General features: G+C 40.5%; 1 protein-coding gene across 2 annotated transcripts; it reads right to left on the reverse strand.

Annotated features, from left to right (window-relative positions):
- Positions 1–38: 38 nt before the first annotated feature.
- Positions 39–21,913, reverse strand: TMEM192 (transmembrane protein 192). 2 transcript variants are annotated; one of them, XM_059065879.2, is made up of 6 exons: positions 21,778–21,913; positions 16,663–16,809; positions 11,911–12,175; positions 8,724–8,858; positions 2,859–2,961; positions 39–2,539 (listed from the first exon to the last, which is right to left on the reverse strand). In XM_059065879.2, the coding sequence occupies exons 1-6, from the start codon at positions 21,784–21,786 to the stop codon at positions 2,401–2,403; spliced, it is 798 nt and encodes a 265-aa protein (XP_058921862.1). In that variant the 5' UTR covers positions 21,787–21,913; the 3' UTR covers positions 39–2,400. The 2 variants fall into 2 exon arrangements, with proteins under 2 accessions (XP_058921862.1, XP_066892117.1); XM_067036016.1 differs by lacking the exon at positions 21,778–21,913 and adding an exon at positions 20,016–20,087.
- Positions 21,914–22,023: the final 110 nt, after the last annotated feature.

Genomic DNA, 22,023 nt, shown 5'->3' on the forward strand with positions numbered 1-22,023 from the left:
ACATGTACATCACAAAAGATTTGTAAAAGGCCAAAGAATACGGAAAAAAGCTCTAATTCATTAGTATTCAAAGAAATGCATGCTACTGTCATTTGAAATAAAATCCCCAAATTAACAATATAAAAATACAATACAGATATATACATATATACCCATGATAAAATGTTACTTTACCTGCCCTAGTTCAGTGCCATATACACTCTGCCACCCACTTTCCTACACCACACTGGCAGTCTGATCCTCCTGAAACTAAAACCAACTGTCACTTCCTTGCCTGGAACCCTTCAGTGGGCCCCATTCCGCTGCAGGTCCCTTGGCCTAGAGAGCGTTAGGGTCCCCAGAATCTGCCATTGGTCATTCTTCCTCCCGTGTCCAGCATCATCCTTTTGGCTCAAGCTATACACAGTGCAGATGATCATCTGTAGCTGTTCGACCTTCTTGTTTACTCATAAATTTCCCTGGAATACCTAAAGCCTTTCCCCCCAGGAAACTCTCTGACCTGGAGCCCCTATGGCACTTTGGGCTTACTGTCATCATTTCACTTAGCACAGAGACTGGAAATCCTAGTCCTCTCCTTAGAATGTAAGCTACAAGCTAGGACTGTCTTATTAATTTTTGTATCCATGGTGCTAGCACAGTATCTACTTGGTGCGCAAAATGACTAACATTTAAGTTGTTTTGTTTATTCCTTTCTTTCATTTTCTTTTATTGTTTGAAATGTTCAGTATTGAGTTTAGAAAAGAATGTTGATTATACCGACAGCCCATGAGAACTTGAATATTCTAACTTTTTAACTATACCTTTCTCTGTAAACCAATGTTCATCACATAAACCTTAAAAACTGACTGTAGATCCAAAATGAATTTAAAAGTAAATGAGAATTAATCATCTACCACATGTATTTTCCCTAAGGAAAACAGCTAAAGGCAAAAGCTCTTCCAGAACATAGAGACAGGTTTCCACAGAAGACAATGGCTTTGAGACATAGTAAAAAGGAAGGAAAAAAGAAAAAAAGAGAGGAAGAAAAAGTCAGGAAACTTGGATACAATCTTAACTTTAAAAATACAATTTTGGCTTTAGTTTGTGAATGTTTTCAATTTGGGGACTCAATGGTATTGACTACAGGTGACACACAATCACCTTGACCTTAGCAGAAAACCTTGAGAATGCTCCACAATGGGTGTATCTAAAGGAAACAGATGTTTGCCCTTCATATGTATTGTGTGACCCAATGAACACATCCCTTGCTAAATAGTTATGTATAGCTCAAGGATTTTTAAATCAAATATTGATTATTCAGCTAAATAAAAAAAAATTTAGCAGCATACATAATCACACATATCCCCTTCCCTCATGTTAAGCTTTCACACAGAAGGCTTTCTGAGGCAGCATGTAAAGGTGCCAAAAGCAAACTGATATATGAAAAGGGCATGCTAGGAAAACTGGAGAAAAAAATGCCATTTACTCATAAATATGCTTCATTTTATCTGGAGAATTAGATATGTTTAATATCTATATATAAGTTGATATGACATTTTTTTCCATCATAATTTTTAAGTATAATCCAAGACTAAAAAACATATTCTTTTTTTCTTTCAAACTTAAAGCTATAGAAGACCCCTTTCCTATCACTGAACTTATTGATCCAAAGACAGTCAATACTGAAATACATGGCTACCTCTCAAAGAAGGGCCAAAATAAAGAGAAAGCCCTAAGTCTTCTCTAACTATTTCAGCTGCTGCCAATGGCAGGCGCTCCTGCTTTCACAGGCAGCACTGGTTGGTCTAATGCTGGTCCAAGTAATCTTCAAATCTTATTTCTGGAGAATGGAAACCGGTAGGGGCTGCAGAGTAAATCATCCAGTGAGACCTCGATCCTACAGTGACAAAATTCGTATAAAAGCTATAAGGGCCAAGGCCATCCAATACCACACAAGCATATAAAATACGTTAAGGCTCCATGGGGAAAAACACTAACCATGAGAAATGATGACTTCTCTCACCAGTATAAAAGTGGGAAAAACTCAAGCCCAGTTTTAAATATAGGTTGTTATTTCAGACTTCCTCTGTAAAAAGCCAAATTATTACCAGGTCCCAATGAGTATGGAAGAAGTGTTGGTCAAGGAGATGTTTAATCTATACCTTTGATCCTAGGATAAACCAGGCAGTTAAATAATTTCAAAATGTGCAAAACAGACATTCCCCTTGAGTTTGCAAGGCGCTACAAAGTGTCTTTCAAATGATCCACGAGTCCTACTTATTAAACAGCCACGCAGGTGAGAACCAAATTCAAGTTTCCAACAGAAATTGTAGAATGTTACTTGGCAAAGCTGCATTTCCCTAAGACAGCTTGTCAGGTAGCCCGTCAGTCTAAATTACTCTGGCTCCTCTGGAATTGCTGTCAAATCCCACTTGGCTGAGAGTTGAGGTCAGAGGACGTGAAGGCCAGCAGACGCTGGCTGAGCAGGGCATTGTGCCGCTTCAGATACACTATGATGTCTCCCTGCTTCTCCACAATCTCCTCCAGGCTTGAGAGAGTCCTGCACAGAACCAAGGTATTCATGAGTTACACATGTTCACCAAAAGTCTCTTCGCAAATGGATCTCTACTAGTTTTCAGTACAGCACGTTATATCCGTTACTTTTTCTTAGATTTTGTAAGCCAAGGCAATATCCCCAAACGAGATTCATTCTTTAGACTTGGTTTCACCACAGCTGAGAGGAAGTAAACAAATCAAACATAGCTGTAAACATATTTTAACATATGCAGAGTCCTAAACTCCAAGCATCAGAATGGTCTCTAGATTTCCAGATGGAATAAACTTTTCAATCTCTTGTTAATCTTTTACTCCACACTTACCTGAATCCAGTCTCCGAGGTAATATTGCTGGGGTAAGCATAGATTTTTTCTTCTTCAACTACATCAGGCTGTGGCTTGGCTTTATTAAATTTTCGAATTTTCACTAAAATAATAAAGTCATTATTGTCAGGTTATCCAATCACGAAAATTTTTCTAATTCCATTTATTCAAATTTCATTAGTAATTGGCAATTCTTTTCAAGTAATATGCAAAAAAAAAGAAAAACGGTTCATAAAGTGAATAAACAAATAGGGAAAATGTGCTAAAAGGGAATGGAAATGCTGATGCAGAGGCAGGAGAAGAGTCAGGAAAGAGCCATCAGCGCTCATTGCCCGGAAGTGAAGACACATGGAAGAGCCAGGGAATTTGGTGACCTGGAGGCCACTGATGAACCTGAAGCCCTAACCCCAACATGAGTGTCCTTGGAGACGTGACCTTTGGTGAGGTAATCAAAGTAAGAACAAAGTAATCGGGGCAGTGCTGATCTGAGTGATGAAGGGACACCAGGAATGCATCTGCACAGAGCAAAGGCCACATGAGAACACAACGAGAGGCGGCCACCTACACACCAAGGAAGAAGCCTCTGGAGAAGCCAGGCCTGTGACACCCTGATCTCAGAGGTCCCGCCTCCACAAGTGAGAGAAAATAAGTTTTGTGTGTCTTAGTCACCCAGGCTGGGTACGTGCTCTGGCAGCCCCAGCAGCCTAATGCATATGGGTAGGTGCAGAAGTCTGCTGCAGAGAGTTGAATAATCAGACACAACAAGGCTGTTGTTCCCAACCTCGCAGGTTTGGCTACAGACTGACCTGAACAATCTGCATGTCTGAGTAAGAGCCACTGTCCGGGGGCCCTGCCCCACCTGCGGAATAACCCTGGGACACGGCTGGAATGAGCACTCCCATCACAGATGGTGACAAGGGGACAAGAGAAAGGGCTGAGCCAGGCCTCAGTGATGGCAGTGACTGTCCAATGAGACTGGCCTCGAGAATTGTTCGTGCAGCTCCAAATGGGTCAAGTATTCAACACGTGGGAAGGGGGAGGGGAGGTGGGTTAGGCCCCAGCACAATTTTTAAAAACTCCACATATGATTCTTTCCTTTCTTGTAACAACCCTTGAGATATAATTCACATACACTGCAATTCCTTCAAAGTGTACAATTCAATGGTTCAGTACATTCAAAGAGTTGTGCAACCATCTCCACAATCAATTTTAGAACATCTTGTCACCCCAAAAAGAAGCCTGGGATCCATGAGCAGTCACTCTCTAGGTACCCCCACCTCCAGGACTAGGCAACCACTAATGTGTTCTCCTGCTCTATAGATGTGCCTGCTCTGGGCATTCCAAGCACACAGAATCATACAATATTTACGACTGGCTTTTTTTTCTCTCAGCATAATGCTTTCAAGGTTCATCTATACTGTAAGTGTCAGTGCTTCATTCCATCATTCCTTCCTTTTTGTGGCTGAATACTATCCTCTGTATGGATAGAACACCTTTTGTTGGTCTAGTCATCACTTTATCCTAACACCATTTAGGTTGTTTCCACTTCTGGCTGCTATAAATAATGCCATTTGGAACATCTGTGTAAAAGTACATATGGACCCAGAAGTGCATGCTGAGTCATATGTTCAACCTGTCATGGAACTGCCAGGACCCACAGATGATTCTGATGTGACTCTCAGATGAGAATGAAGCTGAAGAAGATTAAACAAAGAGGTTAAAGAGAAATGTGAGAAGGTTAGAAGACATGCAGAGGGTTCATCAGAAAGGACCAGAAGGAAGTGGGTAGTGAGATGCCAAAAGAACCAGTGAGGGAATGTAACAAGAAGCCCTTGATTTTTAGGTGCTGGCCAAGAGAGTTAGAAATGAGAAGCCCCTCACACAAAAACAGACACACACAGATCAATGAAACAGAACAGAGGACACAGAAATAAACCCACACGCTTATGGTCAATTAATCCATGACAAGGGAAGCAAGAATATACAATGGAGAAAAGAATCTCTTCAATAAGCATTGCTGGGAAAACTGGACAGCTACATGTACAAAATGAAATTAGAACATTCTCCAACACCATATACAAAAATAAACTCAAAATGGATTAAACACCTAAATGTAAGGCTGGAGACTATAAAACTCCTAGAGGAAAACATAGGCAGAATACTCTGACATAAATCGCAACAATGTTTTTTTGAAACCATATCCTACAGTAATGGAAATAAAAGCAAAAATAAACAAATAGGACCTAATGAAACTTAAAAGCTTTTGCACAGCAAAGGAAACCATAAACAACACAAAAACAAAACCTACAGAATGGGAGAAAATATTTCCAAACCACGAGACCAGCAAGGGATTAATTTCCAAAATATACAAACAGCTCAATATCAAAAAAACAAACAACCCAATCAAAAATTCGGCAAAACTCCTACACAGACATTTCTCCAAGAAGACATCAAGATGATCAACAGACACATGAAAAGATGCTCAACATGGCTAATCAGAGAAATGCAAATCAAAACTACAATGAGGTATCACCTCACACCAGTCAGAATGGCCATCAAAAGTCTACAAAAAAAAAAAAGTCTACAAATACAAATAAAATAAAATAAAAAGTCTACAAATAATAAATGCTGGAGGGGGTGTGGAGAAAAGGGAACCCTCCTGCACTGTTGGTGGGAATGTAAACTGGTACAGCCACTATGGAGAACAGTATGGAGGTTTGTTAAAAAACTAAAAGCAGATTTACCATATGATCCAGCAATCCCACTCCTGGGCATATATCCAGAGGAAAAACATGGTTCAAAAGGATACATGCAGGGGACTTCCCTGGTGGCGCAGTGGTTAAGAATCTGCCTGCCAGTGCAGGGGACTTCCCTGGTGGCGCAGTGGTTAAGAATTTGCCTGCCAGTGCAGGGGACACGGGTTCCAGCCCTGGTCTGGGAAGATCCCACATGCAGTGGAGCAACTAAGCCCATGAGTCACAACTACTGAGCCTGTGCTCTAGAGCCCTCGAGCCACAACTACTGAGCCCACATGCCACAACTACTGAAGCCTGTGCACCTAGAACCTGTGCTCCGCAACAAAAGAAGTCACCGCAATGAGAAGTCCTCGCAATGCAATGAAGAACAGCCCCCACTCGCCACAACTAGAGAAAGCCCGCACGCAGCAACGAAGACCCAATGCAGCCAAAAATAAATAAATAAAAATAAATAAATCTGTTTAAAGAAAAAAAGGATACATGCACCTCAATGTTCACTGCAGCACTTTTTACAATAGCCAAGACATGGAAGCAACCTAAATGTCCATCAACAGATGAATGGATAAAGAAGACTTGACACATACATACAATGGAATATTACTCAGCCATGAAAAAGAATGAAATAATGCCATTTGCAGCTACATGGATGGACCCAGAGATTATCATACTACGTGAAATAAGTCAGAGCAAGACAAATATCATATGATTATCACTTTTATGTGGAATCTAAAATATGATACAAATGAACTTATTTATAAAACAGAAATAAACTCACAGACACAGAAAACAAACTATGGTTTCCAAAGGGGAAATTGGGTGTGCAGGGAGGGATAGATTAGGAGTTTGAGATTAACAGATACACACTACCGTATATAAAATAGATAAACAACATGGATCTACGGTATAGCACAGGGAACTATATTCAATATCTTGTAATAGCTTATAATGGACAAGAATCTGAAAAAGAATATATATATCTGAATCATTTTTCTGTACACATGAAACTAGTACAACACTGTAAATCAAGTATACTTCAAAAAAAAAAAAAAAAGATATGAATAGCCCCTCAGCTTCCGATGGCACAAGAACAGCGCACCCACTCAAGGGCAGATGGGGACTGAGCGCTGGGCTCCACCATGCAGGCCGGGAGAGCTCAACAAAAGAGAAGATGGGGCCATCAGGGGGCCAGGTGGGATGCCAGGAAGCCAGCTTCCCAGGACAAGTAAAGAACGCATCTCAAGGAGGGAGTGAGCCACTGTGTCCAGTGCCACTCAGGAGATGAAGGCTGAGACTCGACTGTCCCATGAGGCTTGCCTCTAAATTGGAGTTACGTTCATATGGCATCTCCTTATAATGGTGTCTTCCACATAATAACTCCAAGATAAATGAAGAAACTTGGAACAAGTTTAAGTTTCTTGAACTGGGGAAAAGGAAATAACAGTTACAGAATATTAAAGTAAAACTTAAGAGGCAGAAATAAAAGACAATAGCTCAACAATATAAAAATGTCTGTCTTTCAGACTCATCTTTGTGGGTTTTTTTTTTTCCTGAAGGTGTTCCATTTTCTTTTTTTAATTGAAGTACAGTTGATTTACAATGTTGTGATAGTTTCTGGTATTTGTGGGTTTTAAAATAAATTAAATTGCATGCAGTCAGCATATATCAGATCACAGGCCAGGCAATAATACCAGTGCAATCTACACGGAATGAGAATCTTCCACTCCTCCTGTCCACCACAATAAGCCAAGGAAAGCTCTCACTAAACCGCAGGACACTGGACATGGGCCTGCTGTCCCTTACAGTCGTTTCCTCCTGAGCTGAAGCCCGAACATCAGGGCTACTGGAAGGCTGGTAACTGAGTGGCATTTTTTGAATCCTTGCTTATTTTTAAACAAATGGAAAGCTAAGCAAATCACCGCAAAGCTTTTAAGTTTTATTTTCCTAGTTTTTTCCTACAGAGGCAGTCAGGTGCCCAATGAGAAGAGTCCATCTTGACTTCTAGACATTAACTACTTTACTGCAGACAAATTAGTGAAATTTACATTAGAATTAGTTTATCAAAGAATCATGTCAAGAAGAGTTACTATCAGCATTACCAAAACTAGGTATCTTTTAAATCTTTTTAATATAGAGAAGCAAGAAAAATGCATGTATCAGGGAATCAACCTTAAATTTTTTGTGATACACTGAACAAAGTCAACATTTGTCCTAGAAGCCTTAAGAAGAGGCACAAAACAGTAAAATGAAACACAAGCTTTGGCCCATGTGACTTTTCCTTCATAACTGAAGAAATAATCTCTTTCAGAATGGACAGATAAGGTATTTTATTGTCACAAAACAACTGTTGCTCAATGCCACCAAATTAACTGCTATTACAGATTTTAGTGCATGTCAGTACTGCAGCAGGAATGAAATCTTGTTTCTTCTGGGCTTGGATTTTTTTCTCTTCAAGTATCCTTCCATCTATTTTTCATGTTAACATGTTCGAAGCTTATTTAATTTTACCACTGAGAGTTCTGAGAGACAGCCAGCTAAAATAATCCTCAGACAGTTCTAAATTTAGAAAGAAGTGGGTTCTTAAATGGTTTATCAAAATCAAGTTTGGGCTAAATGCAGTTTTGCATGTATTAACTTATTTACTTATTTTATTTTACTTTTATTTTGCCACACAGCATGTGGGATCTTACCCCTACCAGGGACTGAACCCATGCCCCCTTCAGTGGAAGCTCAGAGTCTTAACCACTGGACAGCCAGGGAAGTCCTATATTTAGCTATATTTTAATTTAAAGCCAGATTTACATCTCAGTTTCCTTTGAGGACGCAAAAGTTTGTAGATCTTTTTTATTTATTTTTTTAATGGAAAGCCTTCATTCTAGTTGATAAGAATTTGTTGATGACACAACTTTAGAAATACGACTCACCGGTAAGTTCCTGGGGGTTTGAAATTAGAGGAGTCTGGATGTGGTCAGCAATGAGGTATGGGTGTTCAATAGGGTAACGGCCACATAGAAAATGTTTCCCGCCAGAAAGGTAATGGGCTGGGATTCAGGTGGGGATGCGCCAGCAGTGAAAGCCCTTTCTATAAGAACAGGCTCCTTGTCATTCTCACCTGTGTACACGAGCAGGCACGTCAGGGAACAGACCAGCTCCACGGCCAGGGTGGCCAGAATGAGGTCCAGGTACAGCGTGCTGGGCTCGGGGAAGGAGTGCTGCAGGCAGAGCAGGAGGAGGAGCGCTGTGCTGCCTGTGGGGAGGAAACACAGCGTGGGTGCGTGGGCGGGGCGGAGTCCCGGAGCCCACGCAGCTGCTGCCACTGCCGCAGCCCCCGCAGGGGTACCGCGAGGGCGCGGGCACCCACCCACCCATGCGGCGACGAAGGAAGGTAGAGGATGGAAATCAAACATAACACGGCTAAGAGCAAATGATGCCCCATGACACAAATACGTAAGAATCTGGACTTTTTTAAAACTCAAGGAGTGAGTTTCTACGAGGATCCGGTGGCCCCTTCTGGTCATGCAGCACAGTAAAGGACGTGGCAAGTATCCAGAAAAAAACCGGGGACACGCTGCTGACCTTGGACAGATGACCTAACACCTCCACTCCTCATCTGAAAAATGGGGTGACAATAAATATGAGCTGTTTCCCCCCTGCTCAGCATATCCATTATTTATTTTTGAAGACCATTTTAACCTCATTCTGCACTTACAGTCTGAAGACTGTCAAAGAAAAATTTAGGGGCAGAAGTCATTCCTGTAGTGTTTTATCTTAGAATTTCCTAAAACTAACATATTTATCCAAGTCTGATCAAGGCTGGGGAGATGCTCTTTTGATTTACCTTCTGCTTCTTGGTACAAAGGGATGACTGTGAGCCAAAGAACCCTGTTTAAATAACCTATCAGAAGTCCCTCTACACAAAGCAATGGTCTAGCACAAATCCCTAAGCCCTCCCCTTACACTCACAAATGTCACAGTGTCTTAGCATGTTAACCAATAGCTCAATTTATGAATTAGTTTTATGTACAAGACAAATATAACTTTACAGCTTTAGCGAGAGGAAAAAACTAGGGAAAAACCTATGCAGGGAAAGTGAACACAGTTTCCAGAGGATTTCTGATGCCGTGAGCAAGGCCTGTGTCAGCAGTGTGGCAGGTCACAGGGTGAACTTGCAGGCTTGGCAGCAAAGACTGCAGAAGTAAGACATTCCCCTGAATGATAAGCACTGTGGACATCATGAGAGCACCCTGCCCAGCACCATGTCTCCAAGGGTCAAGTTTTCGCTTAAATGAAAAGAACAACTAAATATGCAACTTGCTATGCAGCTAATAACATCTGATACAGTTCAGGATGTATTTTGATCTTAGGAAGGAGAACAGATAAATCAGATAAATATTTTCAACTTATTTGGGAAGAAAGCAAAGCCCCTTCTCCCATCTCCACAAAAATAAAGTAAAATCAATTTATTTTTCTCTCTGCAGGTAATAACAAGCATCAGGATGAAGCCAGACAATACCCAGCAATACTATCACAGGCAAAAAAAAGAATGGTTACACCCTTCAGATTAGCTGGAAGTTCTATATCCTCATAGATTTACCTTCTTTTAATTCAAATAAGAAAAAAAATATATTTAAAGAAAATAGAAACAAAGTAAACATCTGCCCCAATTCTCCTGGATTTCTGGGTCCTTATATGAGTAACTTAAAAGTGATGCCGTCAGTGATTAAACTGAGGGTCCAATTGTTTAGAAACAGACTGTGATTAAGGGTCACATGTGTAGCAATAATTTGAAAGTCAGAGGAAAGGCAAAGATTAGACAATCTCTTGGTGGGCCTCAAAAATACTATTTCCAGACCATCAGTGGAGAAACAACATTATTTTGGTCAGTATACAAATAGGTTTCTGCTTTTCTCTTTGTCAGAGGCGCAAAGATTATAGGGACATCTTCTGGCCAAAAACAAGTACTGCAATCAGCAGTAGAAGTAGAAACCGCACTCTTCCTCTGGGGGCAGTAAAGGACACCCCTTGGAGATGCTTCAAGACCAGCCATTCCAATACAATGCTTCTTTCTCTGCAACCGCTGGGCCCTCCCGCTCCCACTGACAACCTCGCTGAGCAAATGCACTACCAGAACACAGGAAAAACATTAAATTCTGTAGAGCTGTTTTTCTGGGGAAAAATTAATTTCTAATTTGGTTTCAAAATGTTCAAACATTTATTCTGGACTCATTGAAAAAGAGGGCTTTTTAAGAAAAGGTAGAAACCTTGACAATTAGGCAAAAATACCTAAAGAAGTTCAATTTAATTCCAATAAGCCTTTAAATTGTCTGCATCCTGGATGGACTTTCTGACCTTGCCTTCATAAATTGTTTTCCAGGTTTTCTGTTTTAGTAATACATCTTATTATATAACAGTCTTTCTCTTACTGCGAGAAAAGCACCAAGCTTCAATTAAAATAAAACAATCCTCTCCTATCCTACAAGTGTCAACTAGCATCAGCTGTATATCTCCTTAAGATGAATAAGTCTGCTAGTATCAAAAGTGGGAAAAGGTCCACATTTCACACAGGGGTACCTTGCTCATAATGAAGGGGACAGAAAATGCTACCCCAAAATATCACTACTTTGTCTTAAGTATTATTTTAAGCTGATTATTTTTAAGAAACGGCAGACATAGATGAAGCTCTGAAAACCAAGTAGAAGTTAGCTTTTATAAGAGACATTTACAGTTATAAAGGAAATCTCCATTTGTAAGGTTATATCCCTCTCTGTACCAGGATGACTCTAAATCTCTAGAAACTCTAATCAATGCAGAAGGCAAGCATAACAAACTTACCCTTGTTTACTGTGCTTTTCCTGGTCACCTCCCAGAACTATCGCCCCTCCCCCAACCCTCCCCATCTTTGGTCTTTAGCTGGAGATATTATTTATGAGGGTGGCTTAGGCCATTGTGGAGTTACTTAGTTTTCCTGGGTCTCTCCCATGTATACAGGAGGTATAATGTTATTAAACTTCTATTTGTTTTTTTCCTGTTAATTTGTCCCTTACTGGTGGCATCTCAGCCAAGAACCTACAAGAGCAGAGGAATATGTTTCCTCCCCTACATAACAAATACAGATTTCAAAGGGAAATATAGGAAAAACTTCAAGACATTAAGGTGATCCTAATTTTAGTGGCCACATCACTCTCACAAAAATGAGAGCATGTATTTGATTATAAAATCAAACTTAACATTTTCTTTCTGCTGTCATTTACTATACTCAAGCAAGCCACCAAACAGCTGAGTGAGACAACTGGGCTTACCAGTGGAGTGTATCATCAGCGCAAGGCTTTTAAGATTCCTTGTTGACCGGTAGATCTTGTTATAGCCTCGGTTTCTTACTTTGCTGTGGTGATACTGGATGTATCGTTCAAGGAGGAAATGCAGAATCCACAAAATAACTTTTCCGAGGATTATGACTGTCTGAACTTTCAATGGGTTGGTATAGTTTCCTGGGCACTTGTCCTCAATTGGATTGGGGTAAGAACAAAGCACACCTGTTAAAAATGCTAAAATAACAAACACAATCTGGTGGAAAGGAAAACACTAGAATTAATATTCAATATTTGGATTTAAGAAACAATAATGACCATCCCCAGCACATATTCTTATACCTATGACTTTCAGTATCCTACTTTTATGAGTTTAAAAATACTTTCTTTTTTGCCACTTTTACAAACTTTTTAAACAGATAATCTGGAGAAAAATTTGCAGAAGATTTGGAAAACAGATAAAATCACAAATAAGAAAATAAAAATCACCCCAAATCCCATCTAACAAAGATGAGTACTTAATGTTAAATTCAATTTCCGGCCCACTTCTATTTTATTAAAAAGAGTAAAAACAGTTAATTTAGCACCTCAAAACTAACTAATAAAAATCGTGAATTAAAAAAGTTTATTTCTAGCTTCAGTTTTAAGAGAACAAGAATAACTATCCAATTAGATTGACAAAAATTTAAAAGATTGATATCAACATATGGGCAAACAGTCTCATAAAATGCTGACTGGTCTGGGAAGTGCTGCTGAAAAATAATTTGTAAATATCTTGACCCAGAAATCCTACCTTAGAACCCTATCACTCAGAAGTAAAAGCACAGTACCTAGGATATATGGACACATATATTTACTGCAGTGTTCTCTGTATTTGAAAAAAACTGTAAATTGCCCAAGTATATGTATGCATCCATAGCATAATATTTGAATAAATTAAGGTATACCCACCCACATAACAGAATGTTATTTAGCTATAAAAGAATTAACCAGGCATCTTCCCTGGTGGCACAGTGGTTAAGAATCCACCTGCCAATGCAGGGCACACGGGTTCAATCCCTGGTCTGGGAAGATCCCACATGCTATGGAGCAACTAAGCCCATGCACCACAACTACTGAGCCTGTGCTCTAGAGCCCACGAGCCACAACTACTGAGCCCTGGTGCCACAACTACTAAAACCCTCATGCCTAGAGCCCGTGCTCAACAACAAAAGAAGCCACCGCAATGAGAAGAAGCCGGTGCACCACAATGAAGAGTAGCCCCTGCTCTCGTCACAACTAGAGAAAGCCCAAGTGCAGCAACAAAGACCCAACACAGCCAAAAAAAAAAAAAAAAAATTAACTAAAGCTCTATGTATTAGTTTGGGTGGATATCTATGACATGTTAAGGTTAAAGAAAGTAAGGTGTAAAGTAGTAGTTCAAAGTGTGGTCTCCAGACCAGTTAGAAATGTAAATTCTCAGGCCGCAAATCAAAATCTCTGGGGGTATGGCCAGCAACCTGTAGTGTAATAAGCCTGCCAGGGTGTCTGGTGCATGCTCAAGTTTGAGGAACACTGCTGTTGAGTAATAAATACCGTATTATCCAACCTTTTCTTTTTTGGAAATGGGGGACATCCTTTTATAACGTGGTAATCTTTTTGTATACATTTGTATGAACTTAACAAAAGACACTGAAAGAGGTACAGTGAGTGAACTGACCCCATTTATTAACTCAGGGAGAAGGGGTGAAGCAGAGAAAAGGGACGATTATATCTTTGTATATTCTGGTAATGTTTTACTTGTTAACCATAAGGCAGTATTATTCTACAATTTCTTTAAAAATCAAAGAAAATTTTAAATGCTGTCATTAGCATCCATCACCAAGCATCCAATAGCAGCCAATCTTAGCATGTAATAAATCTATTTAAAATTTATGTGGTTTGTCAAGAGCAGTAATATTTGCTATAGCAGCTCAAGATGCACATCCTCATAAAGCAAAAGTGGAAAAGTCAACATATTCCCTCTACTGTAATATACTGTACATTGAACTCAACTGATCCATTTTATACAAAGTAGTACATAAAGACATTAGTTTTTCTTGTTCTTTAACATAAGATTTTCTTAGTCCTAAAATTAGGGCAATCAATCCCACACTATCAAAGGCAGGCAATATAAAATGTAAAAAGTTTTTTTTAAGTGGTGTGTGTGTGTGTACTGTACATACATAAAGAGTATTTTATACTCTTTATATAATTTATAATTATATAATTTAATTATATCAATACAAAGAGGCACAAGGAAAGAAGCACTACAGCTGCTATCTGGGGATCAGCAGGCCATGGCAGAATCAGGCCATTTACTAGATCTACATGAGGAAAACAGGTGTACCTCTCTCCTCAATGCACTCAGTTCTGAGTGCAAGTCTTCCACAGTGCACCTCACTGGAGAAGCAGCTGGGCCAGTCCTCAACCACATCCACCCTCCTCATGAACACCCAAGGAGTGGCGAGAATCTGCCTTCTTTTGATCTTTCACATTGCAGCAAAGAACAACTACAGCCCCTAGTGTTTGAGACTGCAGTAACCAAAATGAGGAAATAATTAACAGACTTGGAGCAGAGCCCCCAATAAGCCTACAAGACCATTCATACATGTGTCTTGTTTTGTTTTTATGACGTTGAACTTTATTTGTTTTTATTGAGGGATATAATTGACATAACACTGTATAAGTTTAAGGTGTGCAATGTGTTGATTTGAAATATTCGTATATTGCAAAAAGATGGCCACCCTAGCTTTAGCCAACACTTGTATCATGTCACATAATTACCATTTCTTTTTTGTGGTGAGAGCAATTAAGGTATCTAGTCTCCTAGCAACTTTGAAATTTATAATATGAGTGTTGACTATAATCACTATGCTATGCATTAGATCTCCAGGATTTATTTATCTAGTGGTTGCAACACACATTTTTAAAAATCCCCAGATATTTGTAATTTTATCATATAAAATGTGGGGCAACAGTACACTGATTTCTCTGCTTAACACTATTTCCTAGTGTTTCCATGTCAACACAGATTTATCTGTATCTTATTTTGTTTTTATAACTGAAAAAGTAATACATGCATATGGTAAAAAATAAATTCAAATGGTACAAAAAGTAAACATTAAAATATATTAGGTGTCCCTTCCACTGAGGCGCTCAGTGCAACTAGCATTAAGAGTCTTGTGAATGCTTCTGGAGATATTCTATCGCAGAATACAGGAATAAACGTTAAAAGTTTCTAGTACCAATTCCAATGTGTGTGTGTGTGTGGGGGACAGCAGAGGGGGGCGGCAAATCTCTGACACCAACTAGGAGCTCAACTGGTGAAATGGGTGTCTTGATGAAGACAGCTCAACTCAATTCTTAAACTACCTGGAGAGAGCATCAGATCCCATGGGTTAAAGGCTCAGTCCCACAAGACTGCCCTCACTTCAGATGCTAACTGCCAGGTTGTTACCAGTGCTTCTTACCCACTGGCTACAAATTAGAGGTTCCCACAACCCCCTCCTTGGACTTTAGACACCACTTTCAAATCCAGGTTGTTACCTGCACTTCTGACTGACAGGCTATAAATCAGAGGTTCCCATCAACTCCTTCTCGGGTTCAATTAGTTTGCCAGACTGGCTCACAGAACTCAGGAAACCTGTTTACTCACCACATTACCAATTTATTACAAAGGATATTAAAAGATACAAATCAATAGCCCGATGAAGATATACTTCCTGCCAGTTCCCAAACAAAGGAGCTTCTGTCCTGGTGGAGTCTGGTGACCTGGCAGGTGGTTCATAACAAGTGTTCTAGCTCACCAACCTGGAAGCTCTCTGAACCCCCTCCTTTTGGGTCTTTATGGAGGCTTCATCACATAGGCCTAGTTGATTAAATCATTGGCCATAGGTGGATGATTTAACCTCCAGCCCCTTTCCCATCCCCAGAGGCCAGGGTGTGGGACTGAAAGTTCCAACTCTTTGTTCCTGCTTGGTTCCCCTGGCAACAGCCCCCATCCTTAGGTGCTTTCCAAAGTCACCTCACCAACATAAATCCAGCAGTGGTGGAAAGGGGTTGTTATGAATATCAAGACACCCATTTCACCTTTCTGACTTTGAGGCAATTTTAGGGAATGAGGACAAAAGACCAAAAATTATAACAGAAGATGCTCCCATTGCTCTTATCACTCAGGAAATTCCAAGGGTTTTGGGAGCTGTGAGCCAGAATCCATGGATGAAGACCAAAGACATATGAGAACTATATTTTGATCATCTGAATGACCAAATATATTTTGTATAAGTCACAACATCACCCATATACACATTTCTCTCAACACCCTTTTAAAATGTACAAATAGGAACATTCTGTACACACCATTGTAAACCTCATTTTTTTCCATTCAACAATGAACCGTGAAGGGTGCACATCCACCCCAAGTTTCTCTTCTAAGTTTCTCTTTTAATATTGTATAAGCATTCCTTCATATGGACGGGACATACATCTTCTGGATGGTGGCAGTTTGTAGTTTCTTCATATTACAGACAACATTGCTATCATAAACGATATCCTTACATGTGTGCAAATATGTCTACAATAAATTATCTGAAGTAGAGATATGAGTAAAAAAGTATGCACACTTTAAATGTTAATAGATATAGCCAAACTGCCCTCTGAAGAGGTTATAAATTTTAGAAAAACATCGCCTTTGAATGGATCACTTTCTCCCAGTCAACTTACATGTATCAACAAGAGAAGATTTGCAATGATGACTGTAGGAAGAGGGTGGAATCTGGGCCTGAAATGAGCGTGTAATGAGTGATGTGGGAGATGCTGGGTGTCCAGAAGGGGGTCATCTTCAATACTTTGGATGAGATCCAAGGAACCCTGAGGTGCAGAAAAAAGGAAGCAAGCTATAATCACCACTCTCTGGATTATGTTTCCAAGACAAATCTACTAAACTATAAAGCTTTAAAATTCATTACACAAATTATAGACAAGAAAACACACTCCCTACCTAAAGCCAATTTTGAAAAAATACCATAAACTTCTTGATGACTACTGTAAACAAACTGATGAAAACAATTATTAAAACAAGTAGAAGAAATCTTAATTCTTTATTTCCAAATGAGGTAAGACATGAGATTATATATAAATAATCTCATTAATTATCAATTATTAATCTCATTAATCTCAAATAATTTTCTTCAAGCCCACAAAACTTAGATATTGATTTATTTAACATTATACACACACACACACACACACACACACACATATATATATATATATATATATATATATTTACATTTCTGGCTGTGCCATGCAGCATGTAGGATCTTAGTTCCCTTACCAGGGATCAAACCCGTGACTTCTGCAGTGGGAAGTGCAGTTTTAACCACTGGACCACCAGGGGAGTCCCCAACATTATTTATATTATTGATAAAAATAATTACATATGGTTGAAATTCTTAAACTGTATCTCGGTGTTCCACAAAATTTTGGAAAGCTGGTTGAGACATTACTAGGAGGTCTTAAACAAACTTTCAATCATGAGAGAAATATGTTAGAGTGTTAATAGAAACAGATCACCCTGATAGACCCTCGAGGAGATTTCAGTTTGTAGATACCAGATTCTCAATGAAAACAACTAGTTGCAATGTCACTGAAGTAGCCAGCAAAGGCTGAGCTGCAGCCTCAAAATCTTGTTAGTCATGTTTAAAGTTAGGGTCTTGACAGGAACAGCATCTTAGTCTCTGGTGCATAAAACAGTCTTCTCTGGTGTATAAAACAATCTCTCAGTCTCAGAGCCTTACTGAAAACTGTTACATATAAGGCACTGTTCCTGAGATAAAAGAATGTAAAACACAGTCCCTATTCAAAAGGAGATTACATTTTCATTAGGGAGGTTAGGATAAAGGCATGCAGGACTGAACAATATAAGAATGCACAATAGAATATAGTGTGTGGCATATTATGGGGCAGTAAATAATAAATTAGCAAATGAATAGCACAAATGATGCAAAAAATTTAGGTTAGATAATTGCACTAGAACAAGAGAGAAATGAAAATTTAGTGGGAAAAGGGGAAGACTGAGAATTGGATTTGGAGACAGAGGATATGGGCTCTTCACTTTAGAAGGGGTAGAGAGGGGGACCAATGGTGTAAGGGCAGGCTGCTGTGCACCAGGATTATAAAGATAACACAGCAATCTGGGAAATGACTAGATCTGGAATGGGCTTCTCAATTTCCAGTCCCAGGCATTCAATGCTGCTGCATTTTTTTTTTATTCAATGCCTAGATAGCTTCCTGTTTAGTTTGCCATAACTTAGGGAGCAATTCTGATGATTTCTATTCTCTTCAAGACTCCTCTGCTTCTAGCTTTCTCAATTAGCAGCTTTCCCACCTCTACGGCTCTTCCCTTAACTAATGTCCATGAACCTCTCCAGGCCATCCTTCTAATCTCTGTACCTCTTCATCCCTCCCCACCTGTCAAGTGTCTGTCTTAGCAAAAATGCTGCCTTCTCTGATGCCTCAATGCTGTTCTTACTGCCTTTTTCATCTGACATTGTAGTTTTTATCTCTGCAAGTTTGAGCGGGTTTATTTTATATCTCCCATGTGTCTTTTTAACCTTTGGAACATATAGAAAACAGTTATAATAATTTTTTTAAATGACCTTGTTTGCTATTTCTAGCATGTCATTTTTGAATCAGTTTTAATTGACTCATTATGTCATATTTCCCTGCCCCTTTGCATGCTTGATCATTTTTTCCACTTTGAGATATAATTAACATATCACTGTGTAAGTTTGCATACCATGAGTTGATTTGATACACTTATATATTGCAAAATGATTACCACCATAGCATTACCTAACACCTCCACTAAATCACATAATTAGCAATGCCTGTTTTGCCTTTAATCACATTTTTAAACACTTGACATACGAACATCTGTTCCCTGATGTTTTGTCTTTGTGCATCTGTCATCCTCAAAATGAAAGTCCGGAACCTTCTGCACTAATTTTAAAGTCGGGCTGGACGTTTAGTAATGAACAAAGCTGCTTAAATTTCCCTCTAATTCTCTCTAAGTCTTCATAAAGTTTATCATAAGTAGGGTCATCATAAGAGAATTTCTGAATCATTCCAATCAACGATTCTAAGACCTTCATCTTTTTGCTGTCTTTCTCAGTGGCGTAGCCGTGCAGGAGACATCTCCAAGCAAAAGCAAAACCTTGGTAGCACCCGATCTCAGATGCGATTTTAGCTCCATGTAATGAGCCATACTGTCTTCCTTCAATCATACCCAAACTACTTCCTTCTTCATAGCCTTCCTGATAACCTTCCCTGTGAAACCACTTCTTGGGAGGTGAAGTCCACTTCCGGGGGCGGCCACGCCTGTTTTTTCATATATTATATACAGGTTTTTGGTTCTTTCAGTCAGAAGGAAGGACAAGGTATCAAAGTGGTTCGAATAAGGTGTGCTTCACAAGGGCAGGACTCTACATTATACTATGTTCTTTGTACTTTTAGTACCTGATACACAGCAGGTACTCAAAATGTGTGTTGAGTGAATGAAAGACGGCCCAACTTCTTGAACAGTTGGGATGTGGGAACTTTTTAAAAGGTAGCATTGTAACCCTGACTGTAAGACAATAGTCTACTTTATCTCCCACTCATACCCTTTCATGCACCTTCTCCTCTAGCCTGCATGAGCTTTCTGGAATGCCCCACAAATATCCTCTCCTATCTTTTTCAGAATCCAACTCGTCTTTCAAAGTCCAACCAAAACTTATATTCTCTATAAAACTTGTCCTGCCAAGTGTTTTCTTTCTACTTTAAAACTCCTAAAAAATCACTGCCCATAATATTAATTTGGAATATTTCTTATGCTGCCTTGTATTGTTTCCTTTATGCGTATGCCTTTTGTTTTCCCTGACTACAATGAAGGGGCTGGGGACAATATGGTTTCTATGTCACTTATTCAATGTTCATGAAATACAATGTATTTGGTGACTACATCAAATACACTGCCCTTTGGAGCCTATAGGAAATGTGGGAAAACCATACAAACAGCACCGTCTGGAACTCACCATCTGCAAGTGAAGATAGCTGTTGTTTTTTCCACACCATCTCCTCCCTCTTCTTTTGTGACAACAGCTACTTCCTTTGGGGACCCAATGTCTACCTCTGCATTAAGTCTCAAGGGGAACATCCTTCGATGCTCTTCACCCTCCTTTGGCCTGGGGTGGTCATGGAACCAAAAAGGGCTGGGCCAATCCAACTCTCTCTCAGAGCAGCAAAGCAAACGGAGTCCATGGTTGAGGCGATCCATCCCAGGACAGATTCTGAAAGGACTCCTGTCTCTGGATCCCTTAAGCTGCCCTTGTTTGGATCCTTTCAGAGGCCTAGGTGTTCATCTACCCTATAACCTTTCAAATAAATCCCTTTCTTCCTTAAAGTAGCCACAATTGGTTCACCCACTTGCAAACAAAGAACCGTTAACTAAAAAGCCTTTGCCTCTTTTAACTCATTTAAGTGTCTGGGCCTAAGATATGGCACACAGTTTTTAGCTTTCTACTGAGTGGTAGAAACCATATCCACAAAATACCAAAAGCAGGCGACTTGCTCAGATCTAAAGCTATGTAGCTATTGGTGAAACATTACTTACCAACTGTTTGGTGAAACAAATTTCTAGGGCTGTACTAACGCTAAAAGCTACAGACCCAAGAACGCTGGGACAGCTTAGCACCAACCAAGAAGCATTTACTGCACACATTTTGATGAGTCTCTAATTTTCCTCTTACTCATTTTCTCCACACATTGTCAGTTCATGAATCCCACCCTTAAAAAATTTAGAAACAATCAGTTTTTCTTTAAATATATATGAATCTCAAATCTACTTCCCAGGTGTTACAGTTAGCTTTCCATGTTCTCAACTGAAAAAAAATAGACTTTTTTAGTCTTATCATTAGAAATTGTTTGGTCTTTATTTAGTCAAGATAATTGAACTATAGTCACTATTTGCACAAGAATCTAAGGTCCTGTGTTGGGCTGGAACTGTGTTTCATGTGTCTTGCCTGATGCACCTCATTCAGTGGTAGGATCACAGTAATATTCCTATTAATCTATTAACTCAAATCAGTGCTTTAATATAACTATCAACTTTGCATTTTTCAAGAGCAAGAATTTTGTGCCAGTGGGCAACCCAGTTAATTTTGGGCACAAATACATGCTTCTCCTAAAAATGTTTTAATACATTTAAGTAAAGATTTTTGCAATTACTCTTCACTCTGTACACTATATACACTGTAACTAGTGCACTGGTTTTTTAGTAATCTGGTTCGGATCCATCTAAGTAAAGAGATTTAAAAATCCCTTTACTCCTACCATGCCTCGATTCAAGACATCACGACATTGTTTTTCTCCAATGTGGGTTTTCGGGTGATGTTAACGACAGGTCTGCCCGCGGGACGCCGCAGCCGCTCCAAGTCACAGCCCTCAGGCCAAGGCCGGGACCCAAGAGGAGGGGGACTCGCCCCTGCGCCCAGGCGTCCGACCGGCCCTGCGCCCGGGGCCCCGCGCGCACCTCGGGCCGCCCCAGTTCCGGAACCCGACACGCGTCCGCACGGGGCTGGCGCCCGCCCGGCCATACGCCGGGAAAACAAGCCCGGGGCCGGCGTGGACCCCGACGCTGCCCCGGTGCCTCCTCCCACAACCCGGCGCCCGGGCAGCCCCGCGCAGGTGGCGCCCCTCCGGCCAAGGCTGTCCCCACCCCCGTCTCCGCCCAGCGCGCCCAGCACCGGAAGAGGGGGCTCCGGGCCTGTCGCTCGCCACCAGCATCCACGAACTCACGTCCTCCATACTGCCCGCCGGCGGAGGCCGCAGCCCTACCGCCCAGCCTTCGCCCCTGCGCCTGGCACCGCCTTCCGGGACCCGCCCCGGGACCCGCCCCTCGCTTTCAATTAGCCGAGGCGCAGAGGGCGGACCTTTCTTCCTCGCTCCAGGGCTCCACTGCCTGAGGCCTTCCAGGGCCCGCCCCCTCGCTCCCGATTGGCAGAGGGGGCAGGATGGACTGGCCTCGCCTCTCGCTTACTATTG

Source organism: Kogia breviceps, chromosome 6 (genome assembly GCF_026419965.1).
Source record: "Kogia breviceps isolate mKogBre1 chromosome 6, mKogBre1 haplotype 1, whole genome shotgun sequence".
NCBI lineage: Eukaryota > Metazoa > Chordata > Mammalia > Artiodactyla > Physeteridae > Kogia > Kogia breviceps.

Coding starts and splice junctions, on each gene's coding strand:
- TMEM192 (XM_059065879.2), bottom strand. Junction 12,176..16,662: donor ATCTTCTCTTGTTGATACAT/GTAAGTTGACTG, acceptor CCTTTCCACCAG/ATTGTGTTTGTTATTTTAGC. Junction 8,859..11,910: donor GCTGATGATACACTCCACTG/GTAAGCCCAGTT, acceptor TCCTCCCCACAG/GCAGCACAGCGCTCCTCCTC.